We start from the raw sequence: 17,752 nt of genomic DNA, 5'->3' as shown, positions 1-17,752 counted from the left end.
GCTCCCGGCCCCCCTGCCCGCTGGTGTGTATATATTGTATGCAGGAAGCGGCAGAACGGGAGATAACGCTTTCTGCGTGCCGGCACCCCAGAGTCCCCATTTCACTCGGTGGTTGGTTAGACATTAATAGTGTCTGTATTTGGCTGACTGACGTTCCCCTCCCCCCCAAACCCCCAAAACCAACAACCAAAACACTGGGGTTTTGTTAAGCGGCTCCTCGTTGCACAGCAGGGAAACCCCAGGCCCCCAGGCCTCCACGGAACCCGCGGGGACCCCGGCAGCTCGCCGCTTCCGTGCGTCTCTAGCCGTGAGCGCGAGCCCTTTACGTTCGTTCGTGCTCTTTTCACCCACGCTCCGGCGCCGTAAGGGCCGCCGCGGGCCTGCCTGACACGCCGTTTCCCCCCCACCCGCCGCCGCCGCTCCTCCCCGGCCCCGGCCGAACCGCCCGCTGTCACGGCCGCTGCCTCGAGATGGCGCTACGGCGGGGGCCCGCGGGGCGCTGCGCACCCTGGGACGTGTAGTCCCCGCGTCCCGCCGCGGGGGGCGGGCGTCTGCCGAGCCCCGGCCGCTGGCAGTTGCCGGGGCGCCCGCACCCGAGCGGCGCGGAGAACCGGCCGGGCCTGTTCCGGCCGGGCGAGGGCCTGGCGCTGCCGCGGGACCCGCCCCCGGCGGCGGGGCGGAGCGGGGCAGGGAGGAGCGGGGGGTCCCGGGAATGTGGGGCGGGCCGGGCCGGGCCGGGGGAGGGCTGGGGAGCCCGGAGGAGGGGCTCGGCTGCCCGGCCCGCCCTATATAGGGGGCCGAGCGAGCAAGATGCTCACTGCCAGTAGCGGGGCCGCGGGCGGTAGGGGAGCGGGAGGCGGCGGCGGGCGGTACGGCGCCGTGTCCGGGCTCCTTCCTTGGTGTGTGTGGCTGAGGCAGGGCGCGGGACCGCGGTGGCGCCTGGTCCGAGTGCGAGCGGCGCGGAGGGGGGGAGCCCGGCCCCGGGCGGTGCGGTGGGACCCTCAGCGGCGGGAGCGGAGTCGCGCTCCTCGCCTGCAGCGGGAGGGTCCCGAACAGGGGCGGCCCCAGGTGGGGGAGCCGGGTGGCGGTGAGGAGGAGCCGTCTCGGCCGCGTAGAGTGTCCGCGCCGTCAGCGTCCGTCTGTGCCCTGCGGCTCCGCGGGCGGCCGTGCCGGGACGCGTGGGTCACCCCGCGGCGCTGGGGTCCGGCAGCATGAACATCCTGCTGGAGCTCTTCGTGGTGACTTTCAGAGTGCTGTGGGCTTTCGTGCTGGCCGCGGCCAAGTGGCTGGTGCGGCCCAAGGAGAAGAGCGTGGCGGGGCAGGTGTGCCTGATCACCGGGGCGGGCAGCGGCCTGGGCCGCCTCTTCGCCCTGGAGTTTGCCCGGCGCCGGGCGCTGCTGGTGCTGTGGGACATCAACACGCAGAGCAACGAGGAGACGGCGGGCATGGTGCGCCACATCTACCGGGAGATGGCCGAGGCGGCCGCCGCCGCCCCCAGAGGTAAGCGGCGACCTGCCGGAGCGGGTTCCCCGCGCTGTCCCGCGGCCCGGGCGCTGCCCCCCGCCTCCCACTTGCCCAGCCGCCGGCCTTGCCCCGGCCCGGGGGGGGGGGCGGGGAGCAGTTAGCCGGGGCGGCGTGCCCGGCAGCTCCAGCCCGCAGCCGCGCTCACCTGCGGCGGGCAGGGCAGGTGGGAGCGGCTCCGGAACGGAGCCCGGCGGGCGTGGGGTCGGCAGACGTCCCACCGGTGCCCCCGCCAGCCGGGGCGGCCTGGGGTCCGGGCCCTGCGGTGCGGAGCAGAGACTGGCCCGGGACCCGGCAGCGGCTCTGAAACCTGCAGCTCTTCTTACAGCGCTTTGGCAGCAGTAGTAAATAGATGAGTCCTTGTGTACTGTGGTGATACCGAAGTAAAGAAAAGTTTTCTGTAACGGGAGTGCGTGTGCTGCTCCCACTCGACTACTTGCCTGAGTGTCAAAGTACAAGTAAGGACTTTATCATCCCCCTCCCCGTCCCCGTTCTCTTGTCTGTATTCCCTAGGAGATGGAGAAAAAGATGCGCTGGCCCCTTGCAGCTTGCAGGTCTACACATACACCTGTGATGTGGGCAAAAGAGAGAATGTCTACTCGACAGCTGAGAGGGTCCGCAAGGAGGTTGGTGAGGTGTCTGTCCTGGTTAACAACGCTGGTGTGGTCTCTGGGCACCATCTGCTGGAGTGTCCTGATGAGCTTATTGAGAGGACCATGATGGTCAACTGTCACGCACACTTCTGGGTAACTATAAGCTGCTTTCTGCTGCCCTTTTTGTTAGTTAACCTTGAAAAATTAGCTGCTGTTGCTTAACTCCTGTCTCCTTGAGTTTTGCACTTCCTTTCATTTGCAAGCTCACCACTTTAGGGGTTTCTTATTTTTAAGTTACTGTTCTAACAGGAATGGTGGGTATTAAAATGATTAACAAATAGTCTCAAATCAACTATATCCTGAGTTCTAAGTCTTGTGCTCTTTTCTGTAGCCTTGGATATGAAATCCTTTGCAAGCATAACCTCTGAATCTGCTTAAAGGTTGTTACTGTTAATGAACGCCTTTTCAGCCTTCCTGCCATAGTTTTCTGCCAGTGTGTTAGCAGCCTTAAGATGCTGTTTTAATGATGGTTACAATAGCAAACTTTCACATTTCTGGGGAAAAAAAAATACTGAAAACCCCTGCTGGAAATGTTGTTTGAATTGCCTTGGAGGCAAATTGTTCCTTTTGAGGGCTGGGAGGAAAGGCAAAAAAGATTTCTCAAGAAATCAAGCCAAGAACACTTTTTCAGGAATCTTGTGTATTTGTCCTCATAGCTTTCTCTGGGAGCTGCTGGTAGAAGTAAGAAAATCTTTAATGTGGCTTCTGGGGTGATATTGTCTCCATAACTAGCAAATCCTAATAAAGGAGAACAAACTGTGATATTCTTTTTGTCTATCTAAATCTTGTTTTGCTGTATGATTTATTTTTAAACCCACGATAGTATGAAGTTACATAAATTTGAGTGTTGAAGGAGGGCATGATGCACACTTGGGTTAGCATTAGCTGTCAGACTGAGCCCATTGTTAGTATTAAAACTTCTTTGGTCCTTCAAATAAGGTTATGAAATACACTTGCATAACAATCAAAGGATTAAGCAATCTGAAATATACTTCAACTTAAGCCCTCTTTGGCTAGTCTTACCTTTTCATAACAAAATTTTGTAAAATGCTTCATCCTCAAAACTTAGGAGGCCCTCCCAAACCTAACTTTTTTAATATGGAAGTGAAATGCTGTTTCATAACCCTAAAGGAGCCCCTTCAAGTCTGCGCTGTGAAACACTTAATGGCAGAGCAGTCTTTTCCCAATGTATAGTAAAGCTTGCAGAGAGAGTGCTTAAACTTAAGTGCACATGGGACGGTGTGTTTAGAAACTCTTTTAAACTCCGAAAGTATTTTTTTCAGGCAATTTGAAAAGTTCCGAGAAAGTTCATACGGCTTCTTACAACTAAGAGCTCTGCATGTTCCCCTTCATAAAAGTTAAACTGACGCTTAAGCAAACAAGAGATGTGCACTAGATTTAATGACTGTTATTGATGTGGTTTAAATGCTGAATTGACAAAGTTTCCAAGAACTCTAAATTATGACATCACCATGAATTAAAATATGGGAGGATCCTAAATCCTCCAGCTGTTCTTCCTTCAGGCCCAAGTCATACAATTATTTATAAAATTGTTTCAGAGACCTTTTTAAAGCACCCTCTGTGTGTTCAGAGTCTCTTACAGTAATAGAAAGCTATACTTAGAGTCTAGTATTGCTGTGATTTGGTTTCCATAACAGTTTCATTCATCTTTAAATGTTACATTGTGAAGTGACTTTAAAATAAAAAAAAAAGACTCCAAGAAGGTATAGTTAGATCTGAACTGTGGAACTTGAGATCTTGGCTTAAGCTTCTAAGGAGCAGTCAACACCCTTTATATTTAACTGAGGATCTGTTCATATGTACGCTTCCTGCAGATCCTGTGTCCTGCTTTGCTTCTCCTTTTATTTTTTGCTGTTGGCAAAGCTTTTTTCCTTGTCTTCCCCTTCATGATCCCAGAAAAGATTGGCTTGACCAACAGTGGGTGGACTTCTGTTAAAAGTAATAGTACTTAATTCATAAGATATCATCTGAATCAGCTGATTTGAAGCCAACTTTTTTGATGCAAGTCAATGCTAACTTAAATAGAACAATGTGTCTAGATGTGTGAAGTCTTATGCAGCTAGTCTTTTCCATGTCAGCTAAACTGGTGGTCCAAAAGCAAAGCTAATACTCTGGAGCATTATGTAGGCTTTTAACTATTCTTGGAGGGTGTTTCGTCCAAAAAGCTGTAAATGGATTTTATAAAGACATGGATCTTCCATGTAATATTGCTTCAGTAGTTAAGTGTCTGTACTTTCTGGGGTTTTGTTGGGGTTTGGTTTTTTAATGTGTTACAGGGGAAATTCATCCTCAGCCCTTGATTGTTAATCAAGCCTCAAGGTGCTTCTATATAAAAACAAAAAATGGGGCTCTAGTACTGTCTCCTTGAAAAATCTGAAATAAGATTGATTGCCTGCTGTCCATGCAGAATGCAGGTGATCTGAACTTGCTTTGCTAGCAACTATGATCTGAGGGCTGCCTAACTTCTGTAGCAGGCAGTGACGTGGGAGTCTTGTCACTGGTTTGCTGTTGTGACCCCAACTGGGCTGTGTACCATATCACAAACTGGCAGTCAGGAGAGCCTTAGCAGCATGCCACAGCCTAAACAGATGCTTTCCATTTTGCTGACATTCATGATTTGTATAATCCTTCCTGCGAGTGTTCTATATAAACATGTCACCACTGCATCATGTAGCAATTTCCACAGCATAAAATCCACTGCAGTATTAAAAACCTGTTATTTCATGCTGTGATAACTTGAATGCTTCTGATATTGAAAACACAAGAACAAAATCCATTCCTGGTTTGAAACAAGCCAGCTCTGGTTTACTATAATTTGCAGATGCATAAAGCTGTACCAGGAGTGTAACACTATCTTTCCTGCCAGTCTGTTGTGAGAATAATAACTTACTTGGCTGCAATTGTCAATTACTGGAACAGAACTTCTGCAGGCAAGGAAATTTTCTTGTGGTATGTCACGATTCAGATTTGAAAAACATTAAACCACAGTGTAAGATAAAGCTGTTTAATCAGTTTTAAGCAAATATAGGAATAACAGTTTTTCTTTCTTGTGGTTTTACAATAAAGCTTAAGTGAAGTAACAAAATACTGTGTTTTAAACTGTAGAAGTGTATTTAATAAAACTACTGTACAAACTCAGGATAATTTTGGATTTTTGTACCTATGCTAAGCCTTTTTTCTTTTTTGTTGGAAGAATAAAGCTGTTGCTGGTGAAATGGGTATTATTGTACATCAGCATAGTACCTGGGAAATCCTTATAGATTTGGCCATTGAATGGGACTCATGGAGGGACAGGGACAAGGCAATGATCAGGATCTGTGAGGTTGTGTGACATGAAGGCCCTTCTGTAGGGCAGACTTTCAGTATTAAGCTCTGGGAACAGTGATGTTTCCCAGTCATGTGGATCCTCCACAAAACTTTCAGCTTAAAGCTCTCCTAGAGTTCTCTTCAACTTACCAAAAGGGGGAAGCAAAAGCATTCAGCTCCAGTTCTGCATATTTATTAAAATAAAAAGTCCACATAGTAAGAGACTAGGGCCAAGAGTCTGAAGACTTGTGAACTGATAACTTAACCAAAGTAATTATTTTAATTTGCTTAAACTTGATTTTTGATGTTATGTGGGCATATTTGTCTTTGTAAGAATTGAACAAATCTTTTAGGTGGCCTGACATTGGTACAGGAAGAAATAAATACTGAGTAAAGAGGGAAATATTACTCGGGTAATTAGGGCATTCATAAATAGGCTAAAACTTAAATGTACCTTGGAAAGAAAGTTAATTCAGAGTTAATAAGTCAAATGCCTATTTATGCAGCTGCTAAAGCCTTGGAAAATAACAGTAGTTTATAGGTATCTATAGTTTATTAATACTTATACATTGTTATTCTGGTCTCTTCAAGCTCCCTGGTATTAAATAAAGCTCACTCATACCTATGGTTTGTTTAGTTTAAATATGGAAGTATTGCGCTTAGTGTGCACACAGAACTTTCTGCAGATGAAAAGACTGCTTAAGTCATGTTGTTTGAAACTACCATGCTGAGTCTTGTGGGTTGTTGGCCTAGCAGTTTCATTTTTGTCTTCGTTTTTAGGATTCTAACATCTATGATCAAATATAGACACTATTTCACTGACAGGGTAGCTAGCTATATTTAGCATTTTGCATGAATGGAATTACCTGCTTTATAATTTTTTTAAAAAAATAATAAATTAATGTATCTGAAGATGCGTAAGTTTACCTGAAAGTTTAATCTACAACTTTCTTGACTTTTGAAAAATGAGTTGGATCAGATTCAGGAAGAACATGTGCATGTAATTCAAAAAGTGTCATCAAAACTAACTCTTCCCTTGCAAAATGATTCCAACTACATGCAACTAGTAAATTACCCTGGACAGCACATGTGTTTCATATACTGTGGTACCATGCTGGGTAGTGGATATGAAGGAAAAGCAGTCATACTCTTAGCTATGGAAATAGTCATATTAGTTGTGCTTGAAACTTGTAAGTGCTTTAGTATGGTTCTGCAGTTGGTATGTTCTTGGGTTCATTTCTTAAGAAAATAGAGGGAATCTATCAATTGAGAAAATACTGTCTTCCAGATGCATGCTCTAGAAAACTGCACTTTCACATTTGATAAAGGAATGTACTTAACACAAGTTTTAGGAAACAAATGGATGGAGATATATATTTCTGGAGCTTGAGTGGGCCTAGGACTACTGGCCCAGAGCTTTCCTCACAGATTTATTCTGTGGTCTACCAGGAGCTTGTGTCCAGCACTGTTATCACTAGCATACAATCTTGTAACCTGTATCTTGCAATCTGTAATCTAGCCTTGTAGTCACATTTTAGTTGCTGTGATAATTTAAAAAAAAAAAAAACAAAAACAAAATATTGGAAATTTTCCAGCTTTCTGATCCTTCTTTGGGGGGTGGGGAGGGTGGGCTACCAATGCAAACCATTTAAAACAATTTAGTTAGGTATCTGAATGTCTAAGCCAGGGGTCCTCAAACTTTTTAACCAGGGGACTGGCATGAATGAAGTGGCAGGCAGTCACTGCGGCTGCTTGGTTCCCCCCAACCCCCGGGGGGAGGGGGCAGGGTTTGAGGACCCCAGTCTAAGCTTTGGCTGTAGAAGTGATGATCTTATATCAGTTTCAGAGTAGACATGGGTGAAGATAAAAATGATTCTTCAGACAATGTACTCACCTGAAGAGTCGGCAAGTTGGGATGGGGTGGTAGGAGGGTCTATCTTAAGCAAAATGCCCTTTCATTTGCCTTGTGTAGGAATCACATGAGTTCAGGTACCTATAACTGGGATTCCAGAGTGCTGCCCTCTGAACTGTAGCTGTTCTACAGGTTACTCAGTGCTTGTCCTCGAGGTCTATTGAGGTTCTTCAGTCGTGGTTCTCCATTGTCTACTGTATCATGATGATAAATGAGTAGTTACGTATCAAGGAGTCTGAGCAAAACAACTTACAGTATTCTTGTTTAATTAGCAACACTTCCATCAGGGCAGTGGGAAAATCATATCAAAGATCCTTTGAAAATGTTAGAACACCAGCCTTCCTACACATACTTTCTGTGCTACAGCATCTTATTTGTGTGGTGAAGAATGCTGACTTCTTGATCAAACAGCATCTGAATTCATGCATTTCCCTTCCTTCTCTTTAATGATATAAAGTATTTGGGTTTCATCCCAGTCAGTTAAATATAAAATGACCATTCAGAATGTTTTCCTTAAACTGCTTCGGTCACATCGGTGCTTTTGTGACAGCTTCTCGTAGGCATACTTTGCAAATTAATTTGCTGCACTGTTTGAAAGGTGGATGGATCTTAGACTCTGAAACGATAGAAAATAGAGATTCTCAGATTGTGACCTGTGGATTGTTTGTGCCTGTAGATTGGTGTCCAAGATGGTAGCACAAGGTGTGATCAGCTAGTTACTTCCATGTACTAAACTGTATGAAACTTGAAGAGTTTAGGTGAAAACAGTAATATATTTAACAGAAAAGCAATGTGAAAGTTCCATTAAGAAAAAGGAAAGTTGTCCTGAAAAGACCATGCCAGGACTTCTCAAACTACTTGAAACATATTTGAAGTATCCGTCAGATTTTAGTGGCTTGCAATTCTGTTGCCATCTAAAATAAAGCTGGCGTTGCAGTATAGCTCACAGAGGTAAGACTCTGGGATAATCTCACTCTTCAGTCTTCTGTGACTGTTTCTGAGGGTCGGAGACTTCTCAGCAAACTGTATGAACGCTTTCAGGATTGCTAATCTACTCTGAAGAAATGGTCTTGGGTGAGCTATTAGTGCAATGATTTAATTCCTCCTCCTTATAGAATGGGGCAGGTCAGCTGAAAAAGCAGACTTCGAAGACTGACTTTGGTCTGATATTATGTTGATACTTGTGAAGGATTTGGGGACGCAGGCAAACCTTGAATGGAATGATAGTCTTTGCCAGCACAGGGCCTAACCTTGCTAGAAGTGGAGAGAGCGGCTCTTCTCTGTTTCAGTGAAATAGTCTAAAAGATTGCATGTATGCCTTTCTTGTCCTGTGGAGGTTAAGAGAGCAATGGAGTTTAAAGTTCCATAAAGTTCCAGATTCTTCTTTCTAGAAGTAATCTTATGAAAAGCAGCTAAATTAATGAAATCTCATTATGTTATTAAATTTCTGTAATAACCAAGCAACAATAGCAGACTTCTAGAAGACAGGAATGTTCATGTGCTGAATGGTGGAGAAAAGCAAGCCTAATTATGGTGTGGCTAAGTGTCCTGCTAACCCAGCGTTTGCATCACTGCCTAAGACCTGTCTTGACTGATCTGTGTGGGTAAGCAGTCCTTTTCTGTAGCTTTCAGTGTCATCAATTACTCTGACTAGACAAGTTGAGGAAGGATGAATGGAATGTTTTCTAGCACCATCCCTTCCATTTTAGCACTGAACTTTTAAAAACTTTTCTACTTTTATCTGTATCAGCTGCAAAGTATTATTCTTTCCCAATGCTTGTCGTGCTTTGATTTCACTTCAGGGTTTTTTGGGGGGGAGGAGGGAAGGTTTTTGTTATGTATCTCTAGTACTAAACCTTTCCACAGTCCTCTGTATGTAAAAGCCAGAGCATCACTCTCTTGATAAATCTTGCTCCCTTGACCTTTGAGGTTTTCTGGCTATTCACACTGATGGTAAAACAGAGTTACTGATACCTGTCTGTCTTCTGTGAAAAATGGTAGAGGTCTTTCTGCCAAGGCAAAGTGAAGCTGATTCATGTGCGATGCTCTATGCTTTTTTCTGTGGTCTTAGACTTCTTAGTCTGTTTAAAAATTTTTCAAAATGCAAATACAATGTAGTTGAATAGGCATAGATTTTGAGACTGGTAACATCTCAGTTTCTGAGGGGTTAGTTTGAAAGAAGATGTCACAAACCGGGGAGAGATTTACATCTGTGCTTACACTTCTGAATGAATAGTCTGTTCTTGTAAATAATTATATTAGTGTAATGATTTATATGCCAGCCCAGTCAAATTAACACTTGACATGAGTGAATTATCACAACTGGAATGGGAGGGCATGGTAGGCCAAGGAATGCCAGAACAACTGTGGAGCCAAGGTGGCTGACTTGGTGTGAGCCTTTTGAAATTCAAGTTTGTTTGGCTGTTGAATTCTACACCTAAATGTGCCCTGGTGCTGGTCACTTCTGCCATCTGTTTGAACTTGTGTGACAGCTTCTTGAGCACTCCCTTTTCAGCCTTGGCTTGGAAAAGTGCTTGAGCATAGGCTGAGAAGTAACTTGACCAAAACTTCTGTTGACTTAGGATGAAACTATAAGGCAGCTTAGTGGTGGCAAGCTGCCATGTGGGACCACCCGTTGAATCTGCATCTTACTTTGCCCTAGGGTTGGTATTCCTCAGATCCTCGGGTGAGCCAGTTCAGCTCACTAACTTGTCTGGAGGGCAGGGAGGAAAGCTGTTCATTTGCTTGCCCAAGTTGACTAGTTTTTTAATTTAAAGACTAGAATCACTGCATCAACATTTCAGACTTGGACTAGGCAGTGTGTGTGTGAGGTGTTTGGGGAAAGGGTGAGGAGGGATAGGATAAAACCATGTAGCTGTGTACACAGGATATCTGCGGCTGTCTAATGAAATGTCATTCTTGGAGACATTTTTCTGGAATAGAATTTACAGGCTCTAAATAGTTAAGTAGTCATAAATGGGTCCAAGGTCTAGTAAATCTGACACTGGCTTAACAGTCTGAATGTAACAACTTGACTTCAAAAGAGACTGCAATATTTTAATTACACACTATTAAAACCCCTTAGATAAAGGTAAGTTTTCTGAACACATCAGATAGTGTTGTGTTAACAGCTCTAGCTTCTTTGCCTTGCGCTATTACTATGAATGCTGTTATGTACCGTCAACAGTAACTATCTCTGTGCCTACTGCACTGTGCAACTTCTCTGGAAATCAGTTGTACTAACATGGTTTGAATGTGGAAAAACCAGGCCAGAGCCATGTTTCAGCTTGTGGGAAATGAGCATAGATTGTACAGGCAGGCACAGGAAGGAAGTACCTCTCTGTCTTTGAAAACTCACCCCCTAAGAAAGCGAGCAGTTTGCTGGTCTTTGGTTAAAATGTCTGTGCAAGTAGAATTCTTGAAAATTGTATTAGTTGCTGTTTAGCTGTATTAGCCGGAGGGTTTTTTTGTCATTTTAGCCTTTGTTGGCTTATGAAGCAAAAATTTACCTCCTAAGTCTATTTATTTTCTGTACACCCTTTTTTTGGGAGGGTAGGGATAAGTATGAAACAGAAACACCTTGTTTTTTAAAAACCTCTAAGCTCAATGCTTCCTGAAAATGTTACTTCTCATTCAAGGAGTTACATAAGAAGTTGGAGCCTTTTAGGGTCTTACTGTTTCCTAACTAAAATTTGAAGCTACCTTTCCATTCAGCTATAATAGTTTCTTTATTTTTGTTTCTGCTAAGAAAGATGGTTATGTAAAAAGGAAAGCTTTCCTTCTAATCTTGTTCCTCTTGTGAGATGCTCAGTTATGGCATAATCGCTTTCTTTTTATAAAGTAATTGATTCAAAAAAATTACTTAGTAACTGAGCTGGGGAGTAAAGTGACTCAGCTGTCATCTGCATGCATGTACTATAGCAATTGCAGTGCTATGGAGGTACTGGCCTTGACATTCTTTTTCTCTTTAGCCACTTCTTGAAAAGTCTGTTATATAAATCGTAAAACATGAATGATGACTTCATATTTTCCATAAGTAGTTCTGACAGTACTGTTTTCTAGTAATTTTTTGGAAGCATGCAGTCTAAAATACCAGGTTTTGCTAAATATTCCAGAGGATGACTAAGCTTATGGCAAGCTGAAGAAAAATGTGTATTTAAAAGTTGGATTGGGTTCTTGTTCACTGAACAGAATATTCTGAGCTCTTATCTAATAATTGTTCTAAAATGAATTTGTTTTGTGGCTTTTTCACTGACTCATAGGGACATGTTTTCATTTTTGTCAAGATTATCAAATAGCTAGCAATAAATAACTGCTCTCCAAATGGCTGGACATTTGCTGCAAACTTGTGCTAATGAAGGTGAAGGACTAATGTGTTTGTTACACTAATGTCAACATAGCTCTGAAACACTACAAATCCTTTGACACGGCCATTTGTCAGTATATAAACAAAGTAGAATTTCTAGTCACTTGACTTCAACAGGGATTAAACCAGCTTTTGTGGAAAGGAGTAGCCAAGTGTTAACTTCTTGAATCAGCAAGATACAAGATCTTGACCAGCAAACTCTATAAAGTAATTTCAAATTTGGCATTTGAATAAATGCAGGTTAGGTCATCTTCACTGATAGATCTGCCTGTGGAAGAGTACAGTTGGTGGTGCTGCCTACTGGGATTGTAACTTACACTCCTGTAAATTCAGGAACTTAACTGAGCTGTCATGGCTATGTTGGAGCTCTGTGTTGGTCTTGGGTACATGGAAAGCTCAAATGCTGACATGGTAGATCTGAGCAGAAGGATTCACTTTCTTTAAACTGCCTGTTACTTTTCAGTGACTGCTGCCAACTGTGTAATACTTGCTTTAAATTTAATAGCAGTTGTGGTTTCGTAGCTATGATAGTCTGAGTGTAGCATGAGATTAATATTTACAGAGAATAAATATCAACTTGTCTAATAAGATGCCTTTGGGCAGGAGGGAAGAGATCAGCTTTTGAGCATGAATACTTTGAAAGCTTCAGTTCTCATGCTTTATTATGCCTTAAATTTGTGCTGGCTGGAGAAATCTGCGTGTATACATTTGTTCCCAAGATGCACTTCAGTCTAGACTTGTGTCTTGCTGCTTTTGCAGCATAAGGCAGGCTAAACTCATAGCTGAACCTCCAACAGCCCTCTTACCACGTCATCTTACCTCTTAGCAATCCTTATGAGTTTTTAGATTAGTTTGGCATTTGAAATCCACAACAGACATCACTGGCAACTTGTGTGCTGTGCTTATACACTGCTCAAGCAGAGATACTGTCTTTCTCCCTGTTCATTGCTAGCTGTCGAGAATCCAGTATGATTGCTCTGTCCAAGCTTTAAAAACCGTTAAAATTCAGGGCAGGCAGAATTGTCTGTGAGGGCTCAGAATATCCTTAAGTGGACAAGGTAGTGTAGTTATTGGGTGGCATCTAATAGCTGGGGGGACATCATTAGTTTTTGAAAACAGCATGGTATGTGTATGTTCTGAACTCAGCTGAAAAATGTTAATCCCACAAGAAGTTCATCTAGGTGCTCTGCATGGCTTCATTGGACTCTCTCCAGTTGAAAGGACTTGAGACCGAAGGAGAAGTGGAAGTAAAACAGACACTGTTTCAGACAGAGCAGGATAATTTACTACAGGCAAGAGCTCCCGTAGGGGAGATACAGGAAAGATAGGGCAGAAGAATCAGCATCCTTTCCCGTTAAGATTCTGTGTTGATAAGGACGTAAGGACAAAGACTGCAAGGTCTGTGCTGGCTTAGGAACTTCTTCCTCTGTGCATGAAAGAGGAATGGGCTGTTGAGCAGGGAGTTGGTATACTGAAGTGGAGAATCACAGAATGGCTGAGGTTGGATTGGACCTCTGGAGGTCATCTGGTCCAGTGCTCCTGCTCAAGCACGGCTACCTAGAGCCGGTGGCTCAGGACTGTGTCCCAACGGCTTTTGAATATCTCCGAGGATGGAGATTTTCACAGCCTCTCTGGGGCAAGCTGTGAGAATGTGCTTCATTTTTCATAGCCATATAAGATCAAAGATTTGCAGACTCTGGAGTGAAGAGGTCTAAATATACAATAGGTGATTTAAACAGTGATACATACTGCTGCATATGTATGAAGCAGTTGTACATCAACAAGGTAATGTCTGCAAGTACAGATGAAAGTAGAAAAGTTGGTGTGCGTTTGTGGCAGTATATATGCAAGCATGTCCATTAAAAGCAGCTGGATGCTTCCACAGAAATGACTGGTGGCCTATGGTCATTAGAAGTATCAGACACTTTACAGGACAGGCCTGATGTTTGAGGGTGGAAATAATTTTAAAACTGCGTAAATCTAAAATCTTTTTCCTCTTATGAAGAAAGAACATAAAAGGGAGCACAAAGATGGAGACTGCATAACAATAACATAAAGGCTTTAGTTTCCATTTGCTGGTATAGAAGTCACAAGGGTAGTTCAGCTTGAATACCTGAACTTCTTTCATGCCCCAAAAGCATAAAGTAGTGGATTCTCTAAGCAGAAGTGAAATGTTCTTAAGGAGAAATCAGGGTCACCTTTGGCTTTGTTATATGAATCTAAACCCCTGCCCTAGGTAAAGCTCAAATCTCAAAATCTAGACCAGGGGTCCTCAAACTGTTTATCCAGGGGGGCGGCGCATGGATGCAGTGGCAGGCAGTCATCTGCAGCTGCTTGGTTTCCCTCCCCAGCCCCCCGGGGGGGGGGCGGGGGGCGGGCAGGGGGGTTCTGTAAATACCGGGGGCTAGATTGAGGACCCTGGGGGGCCGTATCTGGCCCACGAGCTGTAGTTTGAGGACCCCTGCTCTAGAGTGATGCACTGGTGGGGGATGCAGAAAAGCTCTGTGTAAAAGACCTGGAGTTTAATTAGCAGCAGGCCCCTGTAAAGCTTAGGTAATAATACCTTTCCCACCTTGATTCTCAAGAAATTATCTGAAGCAGGAATTGTATTAGTTTAGGTAGCATTCTTGAGTACTTAACCTACACTTCAGATGAGAACAACAGAGCTGCTTTCTCTTCCAGTCTTAGTTACCCAATTTGGGGTAAGATAACAGGAAACGAAGCATTTAAGAGAAAGGGAAGGGGGGAGACAATGTAGTGACATGATAAAGCAACAGTAACAAAAGTTTCTGTTGCAATGTCCTTCCCAAAGCACTTTTCATATCTCACTCTCTGTGGGCACAACCCTTTTTCAACTAAGCCTTGTTAACAAACTATACAAAAGGCAATTTAGCCAGGCAATATTCAGTTGCCCTAGGCATGGCATAATTAGTTCTAGTAGTGAAGAGTGGAAATCAATGATTAATGTTTGAGAGATAACTAGTGGTATTAGTTTCCTGTGATTATTTTTTTTTTTAAATAGCATTAGTTATCTTATCTTTACTGTCTACCCATTGTAAACAGCTTTGTGGCACTAAGTTCTGATTAAGGAAACTACTTAATTCAGTTTCAGTTTTCTGCTGATATACTCAACATGGGTTGGCTCCATGTAAGAGGAACCACTACAATAACTGAACCAATCACAGCAAACAGTTAACTATTGGCTTTGAAAATTGAAGGAATTTTTGAACTGGACCCTAAATAACTACAAATGCTAAACAACGTAGTAAAGTAAATGTGGACTGTAGCATACTTGTTCTTTAGCAAATGGCATGACAGATGTTTGTTATTATTAATAAACCCACTTACAAACTTCAGTAAGTAAGAGTTAACCTAGTTTTGCACAACTTTGGTGCTTCTCAGCTGATTAAATATGTCGAGAAGCAGGGCATTTTATTTTTATGGATCAGTCATGAGGGTGGAAAAAACAGGAATGTTAATTACTGACATGAATTAATAATGAATTAAAAAAAACAAGTGATTCAAGTAATAGTTTGTTTTTACTAAGCTAAGACTTCATGTACTTCAAAGCAGTATTTCATACAGAGCTGAAGAAAGGAAAAAAGATGCTTATTTCTCTGTAAATCAAATACAGTTTTAAATTAACTTTGTTGCTTTTCATTGTGGCTTAATTCTTCATGGTATTATTTACTTTATTTTGTTACCTTCACCTCTTAACCTGGGTAGATCTTATCTGTAGTTTCACTCTGCAAATGTAGGATATCCAAAGTGGTGGGGGTGGGGGGGGGTGGCTTTGCTTCCTTGTTACTTGTCATCATTACAGACTTCTGTTTAAGTCTATCTTGTTCTTTCATGAGCTTCTGGTTGCAAGGCAACTGTAACATTATTACTGTGCATGTATGTTAAGCATTAACTGCTGTTGCAGTTCAATATTAAAGGAATCCCCATGGCCCCAAAACAGTGGGTTTTTATGTGAAGGACAAATAAAGCTTTAGTGGGAAATTGAAGATTGTGTTGCCTGCCAGGAGCTAAATAACTAAGGGACTCCTTTTGAGATGAAATATTGGAAGGTCTAGCTTTTTTGTTTTGAGCAGAGGGCTTGTTCAAGCCACACTTGAGGGCAATCCTTGAATAGTTTCCTTTCGTGCTTTGAATCCAGCTGACTATGGAAGCTTGGCTTGAGGACATCACGTTTATATCATGATCCTTTTTGCTCCAAAAGGATCTGGGTAGACCCATCAAAAATTCAGAGAAATGTGTGACTTTTAATTCATTACTTTAGGAAGACTGGGTAATTCTGGCCTATTTTTCATTATCGTTTCTTGAGAATAGAAACTGAAGATCAAAAATAGTACTAATTTCCACAGCTATTCAAATATTTACTTAGACAGTGGCTAATTATCCAAAAGGGACCCAGCACTTCTTGAAAACAGTCAGCAGAAACATCTGAGATCCTTTAAAGTATGGCTTTGGTCCCTTATGTTAGCAAGGTCAACAGTAGTTGTAGACTTCTGTCTACCTTCTGCATTCAGCCTGTTACTGGCAAAGCAGTGTCCTTTGTGCTGTGTGGTCTCCCTAGTCTTCAAACTTGGCATTTTCATGTAGCCTTAGCACAATTTCTAATCTTACCTTAAGCTGTTATTTTGGAGATCTTTGTATAATGGAATTTAAGAAGGATGTGGAGATAATGTGGGGAAAGTTATTGAAATGACAGTGCAAATGACAAGCAATTATTCTCAGTTCTCATTGAAACCAAGTAAAAAAGCTAGGAGGAAAATAAATGTTTAAACCCAGGCTTGTAACTGAATGGTTTGATGCATGAGAAGGAATTTTGAATATTATAGCCTTTAACTTGAATAAATTCTCCTTTGAGAGTTCTAGGGTGTATTTTCAAGGCCTCTTCTAAAACTGTTTGGTGATGGCTTTCACTGTAATCCTGTCAGTGAAGTTTTACCCTGTGTTTTAAAATGTATTTAAAGTAGCTATTTTCTGAATAAGCTGAGCTGTACGGCTCTAGCTGAAAATAACTTCAGTATATTTACTGATAAGCTTGCCGTGGGGTTTTTCTGCCTTTCAGGCACCTCTCCCTTTTAACATAAAGTAGTGCATTAGTGCTATACTACCAACTTTGGACAAACCTATTTTAAAGCAAGGCTGCCATAGCCTGTCTGCAGAAGAGTTAAGAGGTGCGCTTCTGTCAGACCTTCGTGCATTCCTTCTCAGTTACTGGATTGGAAAGAGAAACCGGGGCATGTGGAAATCTGTATTTCATTCCTTGGTGGAGTGAGTGCTCACATGCTGTCCTACACAGGAGTAGGAGAACCTGCAGCATGTCCTGATGTGGTCTGTGAATAGTGGGAAGAAAAAAAGGCTGAACATCCATGCTGAGGGAGAGAGAGGGTGTAATGTGTATTTTAGATGAAAACTTGGGGCAACATTTTCTTGTCACCAGCTCTGTTGCTTCGTGATAGTAGTTATAAGATTAGCTAACACACATGGTAGCAGGCTGTTAATGATCTCTGGTACCTTAGTTCCCAGAGTTGGCTGGATGAGTCCTTAACTAATCACACCAGTTTTGCTTCTTGGGTCTGACTGAATAGTGTTTAACATGAAGATGAAACAATACCCAAATGCTGCACTTGTTTGCACTGTTATGCAGCTGTGCTGGCAGTCAGGAGTAGCTGTGGCTTGGGAGGAAATGTCGTATCTGTTATACCAGTACACCACTGCTGTGGGTAACTATAGCAAAAAATAACCATGCTCCATTCTCCTTACCTGAAGGGCCTGTATGGAAAATGAGCTGTTCTTGGGCATAAAGGAATTTCTGCCTTACAGTAAAGCAGCTTGTTTACACCATCAAAATAGTTTAAAAGAGCTGTTGAACATTGACAGAAGGTAGAAAGTATGAAAAAAATTACTGTAGTGAAAAATACATACTTAAAGGACCTTACATGTTGGTACGTGCTTTATTTC

General features: G+C 43.0%; 1 protein-coding gene across 2 annotated transcripts in view; it reads left to right on the top strand.

Moving 5' to 3' along the window:
• Positions 1-845: 845 nt before the first annotated feature.
• RDH10 (retinol dehydrogenase 10) overlaps positions 846-17,752 on the top strand; it is a 42,006-nt gene continuing 25,099 nt past the window's right edge. Inside the window, exons 1-2 of one of the 2 annotated variants that reach the window (XM_080381450.1) lie at positions 846-1,500; positions 2,035-2,267. In XM_080381450.1, the coding sequence (XP_080237576.1) occupies positions 1,212-1,500; positions 2,035-2,267 (522 nt within the window). In that variant the 5' untranslated portion in view covers positions 846-1,211. The remainder of the gene's footprint in view (positions 1,501-2,034; positions 2,268-17,752) is intronic. The other variant, XM_080381449.1, reaches the window with a different exon arrangement.

The sequence above is a fragment of the Falco punctatus genome (assembly GCF_963210335.1).
Source record: "Falco punctatus genome assembly, chromosome: 3".
Taxonomy (NCBI): Eukaryota; Metazoa; Chordata; class Aves; order Falconiformes; family Falconidae; genus Falco; species Falco punctatus.
The sequence above is the reverse complement of the archived record's forward strand: the minus strand, read 5'-3'. Positions and strand labels throughout refer to the sequence as shown.